Below are 21,548 nucleotides of genomic sequence, written 5' to 3' on the forward strand. Positions count from 1 at the left end.
ACCTACTCCCTCTGAGCAAATTAAAGTTGAACCTAGTGTTGCTATGGTTAAAGATCTCTTGGCCGATAATATTGATGGGCATGTTATTTACTTCTGTAATGAAGCTGCTAGAATTGCTAGACCTGATACTAAAAATAAACATAGACATGTTGTAGGCATGCCTGTTATTTCTGTTAAAATAGGAGATCATTGCTATCAAGGCTTATGTGATATGGGTGCTAGTGCAAGTGCAGTACCTCATTCCTTATACAAAGAAATTATGCATGATATTGCACCTGTTGAGATAGAAGAAATTGATGTTACAATTAAGCTTGCTAATAGAGATACTATTTCACCCATTGGGATTGTTAGAGATGTTGAAGTCTTGTGTGGGAAAGTTAAATATCCTGCCGATTTTCTTATTCTTGGTTCCCCACAAAATGACTTTTGTCCCATTATATTTGGTAGACCCTTCTTGAATACTGTTAATGCTAAGATAGACTGCAATAAGGATATTGTTTCTGTTGGTTCAGGGGATATGTCTCATGAGTTTAATTTTGCTAAATTTCATAGACAACCCCATGATAAAGAATTTCCTAGTAAAGATGAAATTATTGGTCTTGCTTCTATTGCCGTGCCTCCTAGTGATCCTTTAGAACAATATTTGCTAGACCATGAAAATGATATGTTTATGAATGAAAGAAGGAAAATAGATGAAGTATTCTTTAAACAGGGACCTATTTTGAAGCACAACTTGCCTGTTGAAATCTTAGGGGATCCTCCTCCACCCAAGGGTGATCCCGTGTTTGAGCTGAAACCTTTACCTGATACTCTTAAATATGCTTATCTTGATGAGAAAGAGATATATCCTGTTATTATTAGTGCTAAACTTTTAGAGCATGAAGAAAAGAAATTATTAAAAACTCTGAAGAAGCATCATGCTGCTATTGGATATACTCTTGATGATCTTAAGGGCATTAGTCCCACTCTATGCCAGCACAAAAAAAACTGGAGAAAGATGCTAAACCGGTTGTTGATCACTATCGACGGTTAAATCCTAAGATGAAAGAAGTGGTAGGAAAAGAAATACTAAAGCTTCTGGAGGCAGGTATAATTTATCCCGTTGCTGATAGTCAGTGGGTAAGTCCTGTCCATTGTGTCCCTAAGAAGGGAGGTATTACTGTTGTTCCTAATGATAAAGATGAATTGATCCACAAAGAATTGTTACAGGTTATAGAATGATGATTGATTTCTGCAAATTAAATAAAGCTACTAAAAAGGATCATTACCCTTTACCTTTTATTGATCAAATGCTAGAAAGATTATCCAAGCATACACATTTTTGCTTTCTAGATGATTATTCTAGTTTCTCTCAAATACCTGTGTCAAAAGAGGATCAAGAAAAGACAACTTTTACTTTCCCTTTCGGTACCTTTGCTTATAGACGTATGCCTTTTGGTTTATGTAATGCACCTGCTACCTTTCAAAGATGTATGACTGCTATATTATCTGACTTTTGTGAAAAGATTGTTGAGGTATTCATGGATGATTTCTGTGTTTATGGGACTTCTTTTGATGATTTCTTAAGCAACCTTGATCTAGTTTTGCAGAGATGTGAAGAAACTAATCTTGTCATGAATTGGGAGAAGTGCCACTCTATGGTTAATGAAGGTATTGTCTTGGGGCATAAAATTTCTGAAAGAGGTATTGAAGTTGATAAAGCTAAAGTTGATGCTATTGAAAAGATGTCGTGTCCTAAGGACATTAAAGGTATAAGAAGTTTCCTTGGTCATGTCGGTTTTTATAGGAGGTTCATTAAGGACTTCTCTAAAATTTCTTGGCCACTGACTAATCTCTTACAAAAAGATGTCCCTTTTATCTTTGATGATGATTGTGTAGAAGCATTTGAAATACTTAAGAAAGCTTTGATTTCTGCACCTATTTATTCAGCCTCCTGATTGGAATTTACCATTTGAAATTATGTGTGATGCTAGTGATTATGTTGTAGGGGTTGTTCTAGGATAAAGAGTTGATAAGAAATTAAATGTTATCCAATATGCTAGTAGAACTCTAGACAGTGCTCAGAGAAATTATGCTACTACTGAAAAAGAATTTTTAGCAGTTGTATTTGTTTGTGATAAGTTCAGACCTTATATTGTTGATTCTAAAGTAACTGTTCACACTGATCATGCTGCTATTAAATATCTTATGGAAAAGAAAGATGCTAAACCTAGACTTATTAGATGGGTTCTCTTTCTACAAGAATTTGATTTGCATATCATTGATAGAAAGGGAGCTGAGAACCCCGTTGCAGACAACTTGTCTAGGTTAGAGAATGTTCTTGATGACCCACTACATATTGATGATAGCTTTCCTGATGAACAATTAGATGCCATAAATGCTTCTCGTACTGCTCCATGGTATGCTGATTATGCTAATTACGTTGTTGCTAAATTTATACCACCTATGATTTAAGACATTACTTTTGGGATGACCCACATCTTTATAAAGAAGGAGTAGATGGTGTTATTAGACGTTGTGTACCTGAGCATGAACTGGAAGAGATCCTATGCAAGTCCACTCCGAGGCTTATGGAGGACACCATGCTGGATATAGAACTGCACACAAGGTATTGCAATCCGGTTTTTATTGGCCTACTCTCTTCAAGGATGCCCATAAGTTTGTTTTGTCTTGTGATGAATGTTAGAGAATTGGTAATATTAGTAGACGTCAAGAACTACCTATGAATTATTCACTTGTTATTGAACCATTTGATGTTTGGGGCTTTGATTATATGGGACAGTTTCCTTCCTCTAATGGGTATACACATATTTTAGTTGATGTTGATTACGTTACTAAGTGGGTAGAAGCTATTCCAACTAGTAGTGTTGATCATAACACTTCTATTAAGATGCTTAAAGAAGTTATTTTTCTAAGGTTTGGAATCCCTAGATACTTAATGACTGATGGTGGTTCACATTTTATCCATGATGCCTTTCGTAAAATGCTTGCTAAGTATGATGTTAATCATAGAATTGCATCTCCATATCATCCACAGTCTAGTGGTCAAGTAGAACTTAGCAATAGAGAGCTTAAATTAATTTTGCAAAAGACCGTTAATAGATATAGAAAGAATTGGTCCAAGAAACTTGATGATGCATTATGGGCTTATAGAACTGCATATAAAAATCCTATGGGTATGTCTCCATATAAAATGGTTTATGGTAAAGCATGTCACTTACCTCTTGAATTAGAACATAAGGCATATTGGGCTATTAAAGAGCTCAACTATGACTTTAAACTTGCCGGTGAGAAGAGGCTTTTTGACATTAGCTCACTTGATGAATGGAGAACCCAGGCCTACGAGAATGTTAAATTGTTTAAACAAAAAGTTCAAAGATGGCATGACAAAAGGATACAAAAACGTGAGTTTAATGTAGGTGATTATGTATTATTTTACAACTCTCGTTTAAGATATTTTGCAGGCAAACTCCTCTCTAAATGGGAAGGTCCTTACATCATAGAGGAGGTCTATCGCTTCGGTGCCATAAAAATCAACAACTTTGAAGGCACAAATCCGAGGGTGGTGAATGGTCAAAGAATCAAACATTATATCTCAGGTAATCCTATAAATGTTGAAACTAATGTTATTGAAACCGTAACCCCGGAGGAATACATAAGGGACACTTTCCAGAATGTTTCAGACTCCGAAAAGGAATAGGTACGTGGTACGGTAAGTAAACCGACTCCAAAACAGTTCTAATGGAAATTTTTCTCCGTTTTGGAATATTTAAGAAAATAGGAAAATAAGAAGTAGTACGGGAAGGACACGAGGCTTCCACGAGGGTGGAGAGCGCGCCCTACCCCCTGGGTGCGCCCCCTGCCTCGTGGTCACTCGTGTGCCCTCCGGACTCCGTTTTCTTGCACGATACTTCTTTTGGTCGGTAAAAATTCACTATATAATCTCGAGAAGATTTTGACCACCGTATCACGCAAATATACTCTGTTTTTGTTTCGAGTTGTTTCTGCTGCAGATTTAGGGCAAGATGTCTTCTCAAGAGTCAGCCGGGGAGAGTCCGGTGTCTCATCCGACACCAGGGCCAAGAGCAAACAACAATGCTGACCACTTTGGGCCATCAGCTAAGGAAGAGATGGAGGCTGATTTGAAAAGGATAGATGCCATGGAGGAGGATGAAGAAGTTAATTTCCGTTTTCGGGCAGGATTCACTATGGGGGAACTACAGAGCTTGGCTATTCCAAACGCGGTCATCCCTTCCAATGTTAGATTTTCTTTCTTATGAAAATATGAAAAAGAGTGTTACTTGTTCTCCTACAGCTATGCAACATCCTTGGGTGAAAGGAGCTTTAGCCGTCACGGGCAAGCTTTGTAAGGAAATAATGGACCTCAAGCAGCAAGTCAATAAGCTCGAGGAAGAGAATCGTATCCTGAGGGGCATCATCGCCAAGAATATCACATCACCACCCCCGAAGGAGACATAAACACATGGTTATGGGCACTCCCCTTGGCAACTGCCAAGCTTGGGGGAGTGCCCCGGTATCGTATCACAATCACTTTTATCTTTACCGTTTTTCTTAGTTCGATCATTTTGGTAACATCTTGATCTAGTAGAATAAAGTTTTAGTATGATCTAGTTCTTTAGTTTTGCTTTATGATCCTTTTGTGTAATCGAGTCCGTGAGCTATCTATAATAAAGATTAGTGTTGAGTCAAGGGCTTGATTATCTTACTATGATCTTAAGGTAATAAAATAAAAGAGAAGAAATAAAAATAAATAAAGAGATCATATGGATCTTATGGAAAGTAATGACTTCACATATAAAGAGTATGATGAATAAAAATTGTTGAGAGTTGACAAACGTAGTTTTGGTCATCATTGTAATTAATAGGAAATAATAAGGGAAGTGAAATATGCCCTAGAGGCAATAATAAAGTTATTATTTATTTCCTTATATCATGATAAATGTTTATTATTCATGCTAGAATTGTATTAACCGGAAACATAATACATGTGTGAATACATAGACAAACAGAGTGTCACTAGTATGCCTCTACTTGACTAGCTCATTAATCAAAGATGGTTATGTTTCCTAACCATGGACAAAGAGTTGTCATTTGATTAACGGGATCACATCATTAGTTGAATGATCTGATTGACATGACCCATTCCATTAGCTTAGCACCCGATCGTTTAGTATGTTGCTATTGCTTTCTTCATGACTTATACATGTTCCTATGACTATGAGATTATGCAACTCCCATTTGCCGGAGGAACACTTTGTGTGCTACCAAACGTCACAACGTAAATGGGTGATTATAAAGGTACTCTACAGGTGTCTCCAAAGGTACATGTTGGGTTGGCGTATTTTGAGATTAGGATTTGTCACTCCGATTGTCGGAGAGGTATCTCTGGGCGCTCTCGGTAATGCACATCACATAAGCCTTGCAAGCATTGCAACTAATGAGTTAGTTGCGAGATGATGTATTACGGAACGAGTAAAGAGACTTGCCGGTAACGAGATTGAACTAGGTATTGAGATACCGACGATCGAATATCGGGCAAGTAACATACCGATGACAAAGGGAACAACGTATGTTGTTATGCGGTCTGACCGATAAAGATCTTCGTAGAATATGTAGGAGCCAATATGAGCATCCAGGTTCCGCTATTGGTTATTGACCGGAGACGTGTCTCGGTCATGTCTACATTGTTCTCGAACCCGTAGGGTCCGCACGCTTAAGGTTTCGATGACAGTTACATTATGAGTTTATGAGTTTTGATGTACCGAAGCTAGTTCGGAGTCCCGGATGTGATCATGGACATGACGAGGAGTCTCGAAATGGTCGAGACATAATGATTGATATATTGGACAGCTATATTCGGACACGGAAGTGTTCCGGGTGATTTCGGAGAAAACCGGAGAGCCGGAGGGTTACCGGAACCCCCCCGGGAGAAGTAATGGGCCATATGGGCCTTAGTGGAGAGAGAGAGAGGGGCAGCCAAAGGTGGGCCGCGCGCCTCCTCCCCCCTGGTCCGAATTGGACTAGGAGAGGGGGGCGGCGCCCCCCTTTCCTTCTCCCTCCCCACTTCTTTCCCCCTCCTAGTAGGAGTCCTACTCCTACTAGGAGGAGGACTCCTCCTTGGCGCGCCATAGAGGCCGGCCGGCCTCCTCCCCTTGATCCTTTATATACGGGGGCAGGGGGCACCCCTTGACACACAAGTTGATCCATGTGATCATATTCTTAGCCGTGTGCGGTGCCCCCTTCCACCATAGTCCTCGATAATATTGTAGCGGTGCTTAGGCGAAGCCCTGCGACAGTAGAACATCAAGATCGTCACCACGCCGTCGTGCTGACGGAACTCTTCCCCGACACTTTGCTGGATCGGAGTCCGGGGATCGTCATCAAGCTGAACGTGTGCTAAAACTCGGAGGTGCCATAGTTTCGGTGCTTGATCGGTCGGGCCGTGGAGACGTACGACTACATCAACTAAGTTAACGCTTCCGTTGTCGATCTGCAAGGGTACGTAGATCACACTCTCCCCCTCTCGTTTCTATGCATCACCATGATCTTGCGTGTGCGTAGGAATTTTTTTTGAAATTACTACGAAACCCAACAGGAAGAGAGGTTTTCACATATAAATATACTATCTTGGACATCTTTTATGATTGTGAGCACTCATTAAAATATGACATGCTAAAGAGTTGATGTTGGACAAGGAAGACAACGTAATGGGTTATGTTTTCTTACATCTAAGATAAATTATATTGTCATGGATCGTCCAACATGTTGAGCTTGCCTTTCCCTCTCATGCTAGCCAAATTCTTTGCACCAGGTAGAGATACTACTTGTGCTTCCAAATATCCTTAAACCTAGTTTTGCCATGATAGTCCACCATATCTACCTATGGATTGAGTAAGATCCTTCAAGTAAGTTGTCATTGTTGCAAGCAATAAAAATTGCTCTCTAAATATGTATGATTTATTAGTGTGGAGAAAATAAGCTTTATACGATCTTGTGATGTGGAAGAAATAAAAGCGACGGACTTCATAATAAAGGTCCATATCACAAGTGGCAATACAAAGTGACGTTCTTTCGCATTAAGATTTTGTGCATCCAACCATAAAAGCACATGACAACCTCTGCTTCCTTCCGTGAAGGGCCTATCTTTTATTCTTGTCTTATACTTCATGCAAAGAGTCACGGTGATCTTCACCTTTCCTTTTTACATTTTATTCTTTGGCAAGCACAGTGTGTTGGAAAGATCCTGATATATATATATAGCTAATTTGATGTGAGTTTTCATGAACTATTATTGTTGACATTACCATTGAGGTAAAAGGTTGGGAGGCAAAACTATAAGCCCCTATCTTTCTTTGTGTCCGATTAAAACTTCATAACCATAAATATCGCGTGAGTGTTAGCAATTGTGAAAGACTAAATGATGGTTGAGTATGTGGACTTGCTAAAAAGCTCTTATTGACTCTTTTTGATGTTATGATAAATTACAATTGCCTCAGTGACTGAGATTATAGTTTGTTGGTTCTCAATGAAGTTTCTGATTCATACTAATTGTGATTGAATTGTTACTTTAGCATAAGAGATCATATGACAATATATATATATATGTTGATGTTCTAAGAATGATCATGATGCCCTCATGTTCGTATTTTATTTTATCAACACCTCTATCTCTAAACATGTGGACATATTTTTCGATTTCGGCTTTCGCTTGAGGACAAGCAAGGTCTAAGCTTGGGGGAATTGATACGTCCATTTTGTATCATGCTTTTATATCGATATTTATTGCATTATGGGTTGTTATTACACATTATGTCACAATACTTATGCCTATTCTCTCTTATTTTACAAGGTTTACATTAAGAGGGGGAATGCCGGCAGCTGGAATTCTGGGCTGGAAAAGGAGCAAATATTAGAGACCTATTCTGCACATCTCCAAAAGTCCTGAAACTCCACGGGAATTATTTTCAGAATATAAAAAAATATTGGGCGAAAGAAGTACCAGAGGGGGGCCACCCACCGTCCACGAGGGTGGGAGGCGTGCCCTACCCCCTGGGCGCGCTCCCCCTGCCTCGTCGGCCCCCTGGTGGCCCTCTGATGCTCATCTTTGGCTATATGGAGTCTTTTGTCGGGGAAAAATCATAAGCAAGCTCATGGGACGAAACTCCGCCGCCACGAGGCGGAACCAATCTAGGGCTCTAGCAGAGCTGTTCTGCCGAGGAAACTTCCCTCCAAGAGGGGGAAATCATCACCATCGTCATCACCAACGATCCTCTCATCGGGAGGGGTTCAATCTCCATCAACATCTTCACTAGCACCATCTCATCTCAAACCCTAGTTCATCTCTTGTATCCAATCTTTGTATCCAAACCTCAGATTGGTACCTGTGGGTTGCTAGTAGTGTTGATTACTCCTTGTAGTTGATGCTAGTTGGTTTACTTGGTGGAAGATCATACGTTCAGATCCATTATGCATATTAATACCCCTCTGATTATGAAGATGAATATGATTTGTGAGTAGTTACGCTTGTTCCTGAGGACATGGGAGAAGTCTTGCTATAAGTAGTCATGTGAATTTGGTATTCGTTCGATATTTTGATGAGATGTATGTTGTCATCCCTCTAGTGGTGTCATGTGAACGTCGAATACATGACACTTCACCATTGTTTGGGCCTAGAGGGAGGCATTGGGAAGTAATAAGTAGATGATGGGTTGCTAGAGTGACAGAAGCTTAAACCCTAGTTTATGCGTTGCTTCGTAAGGGGCTGATTTGGATCCATATGTTTCATGCTATGGTTAGGTTTACCTTAATACTTCTGTTGTAGTTGCGGATGCTTGCAATAGGGTTAATCATAAGTGGGATGCTTGTCCAAGTAAGGGCAGTACCCAAGCACCGGTCCACCCACATATCAAATTATCAAAGTACCGAACGCGAATCATATGAACGTGATGAAAACTAGATTGACGATAATTCCCATGTGTCCTCTGGAGTGCTTTCCTTTATATAAGAGTTTGTCCAGGCTTGTCCTTTGCTACAAAAAGGATTGGGATCTTGCTGCACCTTATTTACTTGCATTACTTGTTACCCGTTACAAATTACCTTATCACAAAACTATCTGTTACCGATAATTTCAGTGCTTGCACAGAATACCTTACTAAAAACTGCTTATCATTTCCTTCTGCTCCTCGTTGGGTTCGACACTCTTACTTATCAAAAAGGCTATGATAGATCCCCTACACTTGTGGGTCATCACATGCCTATGGCGAAAGGAGCTCATCAATCTTCCGAACTGGACGCCTCCGCCTCCTCCTCCTCTGGCGAGTCAGGGCACTCCGCCCCCTCCTCCGGCGAGTGATCAGGGCACTCTGCCTCCTTCTCCGACGCGTGGTGGCACTCCGCCTCCTTCTCTGCCTGCGCCGGCGCGCGCGAGCAGCCAGCCTCCTCCTTCTCCGCCTCGTCAGCAAGGGCGAAAGAGACCCACCGCCTCTCCGGCTACTCCGGTGCATCGTACTCGTTCGCCTCTGCCTCGTAAGCAAGCAAAGAAGACAGCCACAGCCGCTCCGTCTGCTCCGACATCTAGTAGTACAGCCAGAGGCGGGAGGCAATTCAGATTCGGCCCATATCTAAAGCCTCTAGAGACGTTACCATACGAGAGGTCCGTGGAGGAAAACAAGAAGATCGTGGAAGTCGAAGTGAGGGACTTCTTTGAAGCAATGAAAGCAAAGAAACATACACCTCCGGATGAGAAGATAGATCCGGTGAAAGCAAAGTGCACACTCGATGACCTGAAGTAACCACCACCGTCTCCGCCGAAAACTAACTATGAGCGCATTATTGGAAAGTCATTTATCGAAGCGGAGCGATCGGGAGGTACTACCAGTGATCGAAGGTTAGCAGAACGACGAGCTGGGAAAAAAATTGACCAGCTCGGCGAACAAGCGAACCAATCGTCCCCCCTCCCCCCCGCTCAAGGTGTCTAGTGATATCATCGCTAATGATCCGAGGATGGTGCCCGGTTATACCAATCTTGGAGATTACCTACCCGACAATGCACATTACGATATAATGGAGGTGGACGAACACAAATAACAGTACAGGAAGCCTCTCATCAGAGATGGAACTACTCTGACAACGATGATGCGAAGATTCCATGATTGGTACATGAAAACATGCAGCGAGTATGGGGGAAGGATACTTTGACGCTGAGAGTTAAATAGGAGCACGACCTCGTTGAAATTGAACTGTTGTCTGTTCCATTTGAGGAGTTCTTCCAGTGGTTCAATCAAAAGGCCCTTGATAAATTAATGGTCACTTGCTACTGTCTGTAAGTACTACTTCTGTCATTAAGTCTCTCTCTCTCTATATATATATATAGCTCAGCTCTTTCATTGCATGTATATATAATTATCCTCACTATATTATGCAGATTGAAGATCGTCGAATGAAGAAAAGCAGAAATCTATGATATTGAGTTCATTAACACAAATCTCATAGATGAATATATGGTTAAATTTGATGCTAATGAAACCGAGGCCAACTTGCTCAAATCGTTGCTTCAAAATCTAAACAAAGATAAAATACTCCTTCCTTACAACTTCAAGTAAGTGTTACTGTCTTGTGCATACTCGGTTTTCCTTATTACTCGAGGTTATAGTAATGTAATTGATGAGTTATGCATGCGTGCGCAGCTTCCACTATATTCTCCTGGAGATTAAGCTTGAGCAGGGACTAGTAACCATCTTAGACTCGAGACAAAAATCTCCCGAGACCTATGCAGACATGACTAAAATGCTCGAGAAGTAAGTTCAATCAATCATTATCGCACCATATCGGCAACTTTTTGTTCATTTCCTGATATCAAGTAATTGTTTTCTTTGTCTCGCAGGGTTTGGAAAGTATTCACTGCACAAGCTCCGGGACTGCCGGGGGAGCTGAGATGGACACACCCGAAAGTAAGTAGTACTAGCTAGCTAGTTCCGCGCATCTCGATCCCGTTGATTCTAGCTACTTTCATCGATGCCATTTACAATGCTTCATTATCAGTTTGATTGACCTCTATTTCTCGTAAAGTGCTTGTGGCGGGAACAAGGGAATGATTACTATGGATACTACGTTTGCGATTTCATCTACAACGCGACTTGAAAAAAAAACCGGGGCTACTCTAAAGACAATTTGATGTGCGTAAGCAATAATATTCACAATTTCATTATATTGCCATCATTTTGTGTATTGACCCCCTTATTCAAATTAGATGTGGCAGATGCAGGATGAACTCCTACCACAAGATTGCATCAAAGCAATTCAAGAGGAATTGGCGGGATTCTTTCTTGACCACGTCATCAATAAAGCCGGAGAATACCATCTGGAAGCTGGCTTCATATATAATTAGGGGATTATATTGTAAGAGATCTTCATATTGTATATATGTAGCCAGTAGCCCCGGATAGATATATGAAAACTTGTTGTTCGACCAATCTCTCGGAGAAGGAGAGGTCTATATCACTTCTCTCTGTATGAATATGTTCATGACGAACTTCTGTACTTAATGGTTTCCTTCATTTGCTTACTAGCTAGCGTGTCGAGGGCCTCTCTATACGTATAGTACGTAGCGTCGACCAAGCATGGAGATAAGAGAGGACACTTCTCTCTATTAATTAATTAGCTACCTAACACAATATATGAAACCCCCCAAAATTAACCATACAAAACCCCCAACCCTCCCCCCATTCAGAAAAAAATAAAAACCCTAGCCCCTGAAATGCTGACGCGTGGTAGCTTATTGGTCCCGGTTGGTGCTACCAGCCGGGACAAAAGCCCCCCTACCAGGGCAAGCTGCAGCGGCCACGTGGAGCCCCATCTGTCCCAGTTGGTGTAAGAACCGGGACTAAAGGTGTAGGGCTTTAGTACCGACCCTTTAGTCCCGGTTCCCCAACCGGGACAAATGGGCCTTACGAACCGGGACAAATGGCCCTTTTTCTACTAGTGGATAGCGAAAGGAGGCTCGTGAGGCGGAGAGACAGAGAGAGAAAGAAAGGGCTCGTGAGGCTAAGACATCAGAAGAAGCTGGCGATGGAAAAGGAAAATATCCACGTTGGACTCAGTAGATTCCTATGTTAGTATTTTAAATTTCGCAATCGTTTGTATCTTAATTTCTGCAGTTTAATGTAGATTTATTTCAGTAGTTAAATGTAGCTTTATTTCAATAGTACGATGTATCTTATTTTCAGTTGTACCGTGTCATAATGAAAAAAATATAGTTTTAGAATAAATTAGTGGCATTTTCTTTCCCTCCACTAATTATCGAACATCGTGCAACAACTACAAAATGAAATTAAGATATACCATAATGCCCTACAATAAAAGAGTACAAACTAATAATGCAAGTACATCTGAATTAAACGGTAGAACTGGAATACAGCTTAAAAACTACATGAAGGCATCATCGTCATCCTCCGTCAATGCAGAACTCTTGCCCTTCGAGGATGCAGAACTCTTACCCATGGACGATGTAGAACTCTTGCCCTTAGAGGATGCAGTACTCTTGCCCTTGGACGATGCAACTCTTGCCCTTTGACGATGCAGAAAGGTGGAAGCGGCGGCATGAAGATATCATCTTCGTCTTCACTGTCGCCAGTCCATAAAAATGGATGCTTTGCTGCTGTCCTTCTGAAAGTTTCACTCTTCGGCTCCACTACCTTCTTCCACCTTGCATGCAACCTAAGAAGTTCTTTACATACCTCCTTATAGGTCCTTTCAGGCCACCCAGACCTACGTAATTCGTGAGCCAACTCATTCATTATGGTGTCACTACCAGCGAGTTCGTCCCATGGAACTATCCTATCGTCCATCCTGAAATCGGTAGCTAGCCTCAGAAGAGTCCTGCTCATCCCAGGGTGAAAACTACGATCGAAAGGATAATGGGACATCTCGACTACACTACACTGGAATGATTATCCACCTCCGTCTGAAGGGGGTTTTATAGGTAGAGAGGAGAAAATGACAGGAAAGAACGACTGTGGTATGGCGGGAAAGGGTTGGTAGGAACATATGGCGGGAAGGGGTTGGCGGGAAACGAGTGGCGGGAAGATATGGCGGGAAGGGGTTGGCGGGAAACGGGTGGCGGGAACATATGGAGGGAAAGAGTTGGCGGAAAAATATTGAGGGGAAAGGGTTGCGTGAAAATATTTTTTTCAATGTCTAAGATGGGCAATGGTTGCACAGTATTCTCAAACTTGTCTACGAGCGTCACAAACTAAAACTCTATTTGCTTTTCTCTAACTACCCCAAAAATATCCTAAACTGGTTCTCATAACATGCAAAAACTGAGCTTTTGGAAAAACGACTATTAGTAAAAACTGGTTTTCTACAAAATTTCTTACAACAGGTTTCGACAAAATCGAGGGTAATTACTCGCTATCCAAATAACCACTAAACATAACAATACAATAATAACATTTTAATATCATATGAGTAAAACATTTAATTTCTTCTGGCTTTATATATAGTTTTTTCATATCATACAATAACAACCATTTATTTACAAATAATAATATTCGCAGCGGCATGCACATTATTTAAAATAGTACGTCAATATAAAAAATATTAACAAAATTACGGCGTCATTTATACCTCAGCTCCAATATGGATGTGCTTGCGAATGCAATTAAGCATCAAAATAGTTCGAATAAATATCCGTCACTAGTATTATATGAACGGAGTCAACCTATTATCACATGAACATCAATATTACACACGGATTTTTCTTTCTGCTATCAAAAGTATGAAAATAGCACTTGCATGCATGCATGTGGCCATCACCTCAAAAGGGACAGCGAAGATGGAAACCCAATTTCTTCAATCACGGCATCTCCTCCTTATTTGCTACTAAGATGAATTATTTTACCTAATTACATACATCATTAAGTACATTAGCACGTAATATTAACATAGAACATTTAGATTATTGCGACATAACAAAGTAGACCTACGGTTTCCTATCTATAGACTTATTAATAAACATACCACATGCAATGAACAATTGCATTACAATTTTTTTATTAATTACCGTATTAAGATCTGATCGCATGTCAATACCAATGGACGCAACTAACATTGATACAACATCTTCAACCTACTCTTCGTAAAAAATAGTATAAATGTTGTATTTGTCGTCTGGAATTTTTTAACCTCTAAGCACTAACATCGCATAGCTAATGACGAGCTAAAAGATTAACTAATTACCACCGTGCATGCACAAAACAAATTCATATATTGAAAAGCTCATACCTCGCTCTTCCCCTTCGTACTTCACTTTGCACGACAAATCCTACTCCAGAAACTCCAAATGACTCCTCCAAGTGTTGAAATAATGCCTAAAACAACATAGAATACACACTTAGGAACTAATCAAACAGAACAAAAACATCATGCATGCGAACGAAACCAACAAAAATGGATATATCTTACCTTAATCTAACTTTTCTTCAACTTCACCATCTTCTAAATCCAACTCTAAATCGGCCAAAATCACGAGTGAAAGTGGCTACCAAGTTTTCCTTTCTGTGTATTCTTGTAGACTTAGAGAGAGTAGAGAGGCAGTGAAGGCAACCAGAGATATTTGATAGAGAGTCTATGCGCACGGAGCCGCGGTTGTGCATATAAAAAGGAGAGGAGCACTGTATTGTCGGCAGAACAAGCTAGAACTCACCTATCGCGGCATCGGATTCCAGCATCGTGGTGTCTCATCACACGCGGCAAATATCAACGCTCTTGGGGTGTGCGGCAGGAAGCGGAAATCACGCAGGCGGGAATTCGATTCCAAATCACAAGGCATCGGTGTCACCTCCACTGTAGAAAGTAAAACTAAGCGGAAATCACGCTCTTGGGTGTTGTCACCTCAGTTGCAACAACAATTTTCGAGAGCATGGGAATGAGCGCCATCTACCACAGTGGTAATGTCGGCTAGCGGTGCCGCCAGCTGCGGTGGCGGCTTGGCCCGCACCTCACCTTCCGTGCAGCTGCTGTTGTCAGCCTGCGAGCGATAGTTGCAGCAGTGGACGCCTGCTCCGATGGCTGCACTATACCTAATGCATTTTAGCCGGCTGGCCGCCTGCAGGTGTGGCGACGGGGAAATCCGCCGCCTCCTGGCGTGGCGGCAGGTGCCACGTGTCGCCTGCCGCGCCTGCCGCCACGGACGAGGAGGTCTTTTTTGTTAAATTCATCTGCATGTTGTTCTTTTGGCAATTCGTTCACGCAGGTGGTCTCTTTCGACAAAAAATCCATCAAGCAGTGCATGAGCCCCAACACCTGCACGATCCGAGGGTGCTACGACATGGTTGAAGACTTAGTCGGAGGCCTCGCAATCGAAGAAGTCGCTGACGTGTAAGGAATTGTGGAAGCATTTCTACCCCATAGGGCCGCGTGTGGTTTATATTGATAGAGGGCAAAGCCTGCCGTGGCATACAAGTCTTGGACTATCGCAAGGATGCATCCAGATACATGATGATCGAGAGAGAAAGAGTAAGGAGGAACAAAGAGTTTAAACAGATACATATATCTCTAACACTCCCCCTCAATATAAACCCCATGAATTTTACCAAGGTTGAGATTGTACTTGAAGTCATCTAACCTTCTCATCGTGAGAGGTTTTGCAAATCCATCAGCAAGTTGATCTCATGTTGGTATAAACCTGATATCAAGCAATTTACGTGCCACTCTTTCTCTGACAAAATGAAAATCGACCTCATATGCTTTGTACGTGCATGAAAAACAAGATTAGCTAAGAGATAGGTTGCACTAATGTTGTCACACCATAATCTTGCAGCTTGTGGGACTTTGATCCCAAGTTCATGAAGCAATGTCTGGATCCACATCACTTCAGCTGTAGCATTTGCTAAAGCTTTATACTCTGCCTCCGTACTTGACCTTGAGACTGTAGCCTGTTTTCCTGCACTCCACGACACAAGATTTGTTCCCAGAAACACAGCAAAGCCACCTGTGGACCTCCTGTCATCAGCACACCCTGCCCAGTCTGCATCAGAATAGGCAGATACAAGAAGAGACGGAGAATTGACAATCTGAAGACCAAGTCCCTCTGTAAATTCGAGATACCTTAGAATCCTTTTTACCGTAGTCCAATGAGCTATAGTTGGAGCATGTAAATACTGACATACTTTGTTCACATAGTAGGAAATATCAGGACGTGTAAGAGTCAGATACTGTAATGCACCTACAATACTTCTATAATTTGTTGCATCCTCTGATCCAAGTACTTCTCCAGTTTCAACAGTAAGTTTTTCTAAAGTAGAGATGGGTGTACTAACAGACTTACACTTCTCCATACCTACCCTCCTGAGAATATCCGTGGTATATTTTTCTTGTGTAAGAAGTATCCCATCTTTTACCTTCTTGACCTCAATTCCAGGAAAGTAATGAAGATCTCCCAAGTCCTTAAGAGAAAACTCTAGTTTCAGATCCTTGAGTAGACAAGTAGTGGCATCTGGACTGGAGCTGGCAACAATTATATCATCAACATAAACAAGAACAAACATGGTAATATTGTTCTTACTGTAAAAGAATAATGAGGTATCTGCCTTTGATGGTGTAAACCCAAGCTTCTGTAACTGTGTATTCAACCTTGAGTACCAGGCTCTTGGGGCCTGTTTTAACCCATACAAAGTTTTATCCAACTTGCAAACATAATGTGGTGTGCTTTTGTTTACATATCCTGGTGGCTGCCGCATGAACACTTCTTCCTCAAGAACACCATGAAGAAACGCGTTCTGAACATCTAGCCGTCGCAAACTCCATCCTCTGGAAACAACAATAGACAGAATAAGTCTAATAGTAGCTTCTTTAATAATAGGACTAAAAGTATCCTCATAGTCAATACTAAACCTTTGCTTAAAACCCTTTGCAACTAGTCTAGCCTTGTATCTGTCTATACTGCCATCAGCCTTTCTTTTGATTTTATAAACCCACTTACAATCAATCACATTATCATCCTTTCTTGGTGGAACTAAGTGCCAAGTTCTATTTTTAACAAGTGCATCATATTCACTATCCATAGCCTTCTTCCAATCTTTATGAGCAAGGGCATCATGCAAATGAGTTGGCTCACCGGTGCTAGTAAAAAATGCATGCTTGATTTTATCATACCTGACCGTACCATCGGTGTACTTTTTTCCTTTATAATGCCTGACTGAGATCTTGTATGTCGAAGAGGGAGCACGGGTGTTGCTGTTTGTGCTGTTTTAGACCTCTCCACAGAAGATCTAGGAGAGCTAGGTTCTGTAGCTGGAGATCCCGCCACAAAAGATCGGGACGCATCAGCCGCAGCATCCAGCGCCAGATCCAAGGCCGCATATGCGACAGGTGAGATCAGTCTCGGGCTTCCCCGTCCAAGAGCGTTGCTCCGCGTAGCGCCGGGGACGCGGTCGGGTGTGCACGCCCCGCTGGACCCAACAAGCGACCGCGTGGCAACGGACAAGTCATCCACACCCGCATTGATTAGGCTGGTGGGCTCAGCACCTGGTGGGCTGTTGGCCACCCGCCCCTCTGCAGCAACAGACTGCGCCTGGTATCCCGCCCCTGCAGGTAGATCTGCCTCGGATCGTGCCGATCGGCTGATAGGACTGCATGCAGCATCTTCCTGGGATCCAGCGTCCGGTTTGGCAACATCTGCATACATAAAATCATGCCCTGCTTCTGCACAAGTGTCATCAGAATCAAAATTTTCCATGGATTTTTGCACATGATCAGATCTAATTAATTCACCCCCGTGATCAGAATTTGACATGGAGTCTGGAAGAAGGGAAATTTCAGCACGTAGTAAAGCTCTGGCATTGGGGTGAAGTTTGGCAAAAGGAAAGAGTGTTTCATCAAAAACAACATCCCGAGAAATATAGATACGACCCGTTGCAATCTCTAGACACTTATATCCTTTGTGAAGGTTACCATGTCCGAGCAAAACACACTGAGTGGAGCGAAACTCAAGTTTGTGGTGATTATATGGATGCAAGTTTGGATAACATGCACACCCAAATTTTTTGAGGGAGTTGTAATATGGTTTTTGATGAAACAATCGTTCTAACGGAGTGGTGTTGCCAATGACTCGACTAGGGAGACGGTTGATATGATAAGTAGCCGTAATGAAGGCTTTATCCCAATATTTGAGTGGCATGGATGCATGAGCTAAAGTAGATAAACCAACTTCAACAATGTGACGATGCTTTCTTTCAGCCGAGCCATTCTGTTGATGTGCATGGGGACAATACACATGATGAACAATGCCTATGTTGCGAAAGAAAGAGTTGAGTTTCTCATACTCTCCTCCCCAGTCACTTTGGACTACAAGAATTTTTTTGTCGAAGTATCTCTCAACAAGTTTTTGAAATTCTTGGAAAACAGAAAAAACTTCAGATTTGAACTTAAGCAAATATATCCAAGTAAATTTGCTATAATCATCGATAAAAATGACATAGTATTTTTTTTCTTCCAAAAAATCTCTTGCATGACCCCATACATCACTAAAAATAAGCTCCAAAGGAGCATGAGACACACTATTCGAAATAGGATAGGAAAGTTGGTGACTCTTGGCACATTGACAAGCTTCACACACAGACTCATTATTTGAACTATTCGACAATGAAAGATTGCCTTTATTGACTACTTGCTTGACTACTATTGACGAGGGATGTCCTAATCTTTGATGCCACCTTGCCAGTGAGGGCTTGATGGCAGAATAAGCTTGACAATGATGATTGCGACTAAAGACTCTTGATGTGATGGGGTAAAGTCCTCCAATGCATCTACCGTGATGAATGAGCTCCCTCGTTGCCCGATCCTTTATGAAAAAATAGGTGGGATGAGTCTCAAAGAAAACATTATTGTCAGAAGTTAAACGAGACATAGATGCTAGATTTTTGCCGGCTTGAGGAACATGAAGGACATGATTTAGAAGTAGATCATGTTTAAGGCTAGGGGAATTAATAGAAGCTTGACCAATGTGACGAATTTCCATACCTCCACCACTTGCGGTGTGAATCTGATCATTGCCATGATATCTTTCATGAAGAGCAAGCTTTTCTAGCTCGTTTGTGACATGGTCCGTAGCGCCGGAGTCCGCATACCAGACCGTATCACCATCACCTCCTCCTTGCTCCCGGATGGCAGCGGCTACAAGACGTGCATCAGGCACGTAGTCCTCGTCATACCGGTGCCAACAGTCAATGACTTCATGGCCCTGTTTCTTGCAAAGCTGGCACCTGATTCGGCGAGAGTTGGAGGAGGAGCCGTGGGTGTTGTTGTTGTTGTAGCCACCCCCACGGTCACCACCACCAGAGCGGGGCGAACCCTGGTTGTTGCTGCGCTTGCCATGACCGCCACCACGACCACGGCCTTGGTGACCATGGCCGTGACCACCATTGCCGCGCCCACAAAAGGCGCTGTTGACAGAAGACTGGCGATGATGCGTACCTTGCAGAAGATTGATGCGTGCCTCGAAGCTAAGGAGCTGGCTGTAGAGTTCTGGGGTGGTGATGGGCTCGACGCGGGCTTGAAGGGCTGACACCACGGTGTTGTACTCGAGGTCCAGTCCCTTTAGAACATAGGAGGTCATCTCCCGATCGGTGAGGGGTGCGTTGATGGTGGCGATCTCATCCGCCAGGGCCTTGATCTTGGCGAGATACTCCGCCATAGTGGAGTTCCCCTTATGGAGATTAGCAAGCTCGATTCTGTTGTTGATTTCTTGCGCCTGTGTGTGAGCAACGAAGGTAGCATGGATCGCCGTCCACACTTCCGCCGGTGTCTGAAGAGTCACCACCTGGGCAAGAACCTCACGAGAGAGAGATGCCATCAGATAACCTTGTAACTGTTGCTGCTGAGCGTACCAGATTGTGCGGGCGTAGTTGAAGATCTGCTCTTCTTTCCCGTCCTTGGTGACGGTGAGAGTGGCAGGAGGCGCCGGGCTTGTGGCGTCCAAGAAGTGTTCCATCTGTGCTCCCTTAATCTGGGGTAGCACGATGGCCTTCCAGAGAAGGAAGTTTGTCCTCGTGAGCTTCTCTGATGGAGGTGCGCCGAGAGAGGTAGGGCTGTTGATGGAGCTGGAGAACGCCACAAAAGTGAGGCCTGCGGATTGGAAGGATAGGGCGCCATGGTGGAGGCTATTATGGAGGCAACGGTGGAAGCGGTGGTGGAAGCAGCGATGCTGGCGGCGGTGCCTGCCATGGGTTTCTCTCGGCGGCTCTCTTCTTTCTTTTGGGATCAACTAGATCGATTTTATTCGAGGTAGGCTAGATGTACGAGAGGAAGGGCTCTGATTACCATGTAAGAAATTGTGGAAGCGTTTCTACCCCGTAGGGCCGCGTGTGGTTTATATTGATAGAGGGCAAAGCTTGCCGTGGCGTACAAGTCTTGGACTATTGCAAGGATAAGTCCAGATACATGATGATCGAGAGAGAAAGAGTAAGGAGGAAGAAAGAGTTTAAACAGATACAGATATCTCTAACACGACGGGCCAACGCACTCACGTTCAGGTCGGAGAAGGTCCGTATCGTCTCCAAGCTTATCACAAAGACCGTGTATATCTTGCCGCAAGAGCTTCGAGTCGCTTCCGACATTATCAGCTTGATCAAGGGCTCATCTAGCACTATTGTGCTCAGAAGGGGTGTGTTGTCGTTGCCTTCTTGGCTCGACCATAGCAAGTTCTCCTATGGCCCCATGCCACACTTCATCGACGATGGCAAGTTTACCATCGGCTGGACGAGCTCCTTCTTTGTCAGCTCGTTGGACGGCTTAGGCGGTGGCGAAGACACACCCCTGGCAACAATAAACCGATGGAGAAGTCATAGATCAAAGGTTGTACGAGTGGACAGGATGCAACATATCAGTTGTCCTCTAATATCCTAACTTATATGGGTTTTTTTGTGAGAAATTCCAACTCATAGATGACATGAATAAAACATTACGCTTTCTATATGACTACATGAACGAAGCTTATCTCTGGACTAAGGCTGGACACCAGCTCAATTTATAGGCCTAACAAATGAGTTATTCACGCTTTTATTATGCTTTATGTAAATGGACATTCATGAACGTTGCCTGCTTAAAGTGACGAAGTCCGTTTACCATGAAGCAAGCTGCTAGGTTGTGTGTCACTGATCTCAACCGATTCATCTCCTCATGCTACCGGCTGCTGCATACATAGAACCGTAACTGCGTCTGCAGGCATGCAGTTATACTGAGAAAGAATTCTTTATATAACACTACTTTAAAATCATCTTCCCTATTTAACACTGATAAAATATTTCTTCCCTATCTAACATCGACTTTAAATTTTATTCCCAATATAACACTTCCATCCGTTTTGTGAGCTAACGGTGTTAACTTGCACATGAAATGACAATATTACCCCTATAGCTAATATATGACATTTTTTACTCCTCTTTCCGATGCCTCTGTGTTTTATTTTGTTTGAAGTGGTTTTGTATGAAGCTATGTCAGAATACTTATACTTGGCATTGTAGAAAAAG

The 21,548-nt window shown here is 42.5% G+C and overlaps 1 protein-coding gene across 1 annotated transcript; it reads right to left on the minus strand.

Annotated features, from left to right (window-relative positions):
* Positions 1-15,910: 15,910 nt before the first annotated feature.
* On the minus strand, positions 15,911-20,011 carry LOC147960536 (uncharacterized). Its single transcript, XM_087533400.1, has 5 exons — positions 19,042-20,011; positions 17,176-17,820; positions 16,915-17,035; positions 16,191-16,830; positions 15,911-16,048 (listed from the first exon to the last, which is right to left on the minus strand). The coding sequence occupies exons 1-5, from the start codon at positions 20,009-20,011 to the stop codon at positions 15,911-15,913; spliced, it is 2,514 nt and encodes an 837-aa protein (XP_087389526.1).
* Between the last annotated feature and the right edge of the window lie 1,537 nt (positions 20,012-21,548).

This window comes from Triticum urartu, chromosome 7A (assembly GCF_056163025.1).
Source record: "Triticum urartu cultivar PI428250 chromosome 7A, HENAU_Tu73, whole genome shotgun sequence".
Taxonomy (NCBI): Eukaryota; Viridiplantae; Streptophyta; class Magnoliopsida; order Poales; family Poaceae; genus Triticum; species Triticum urartu.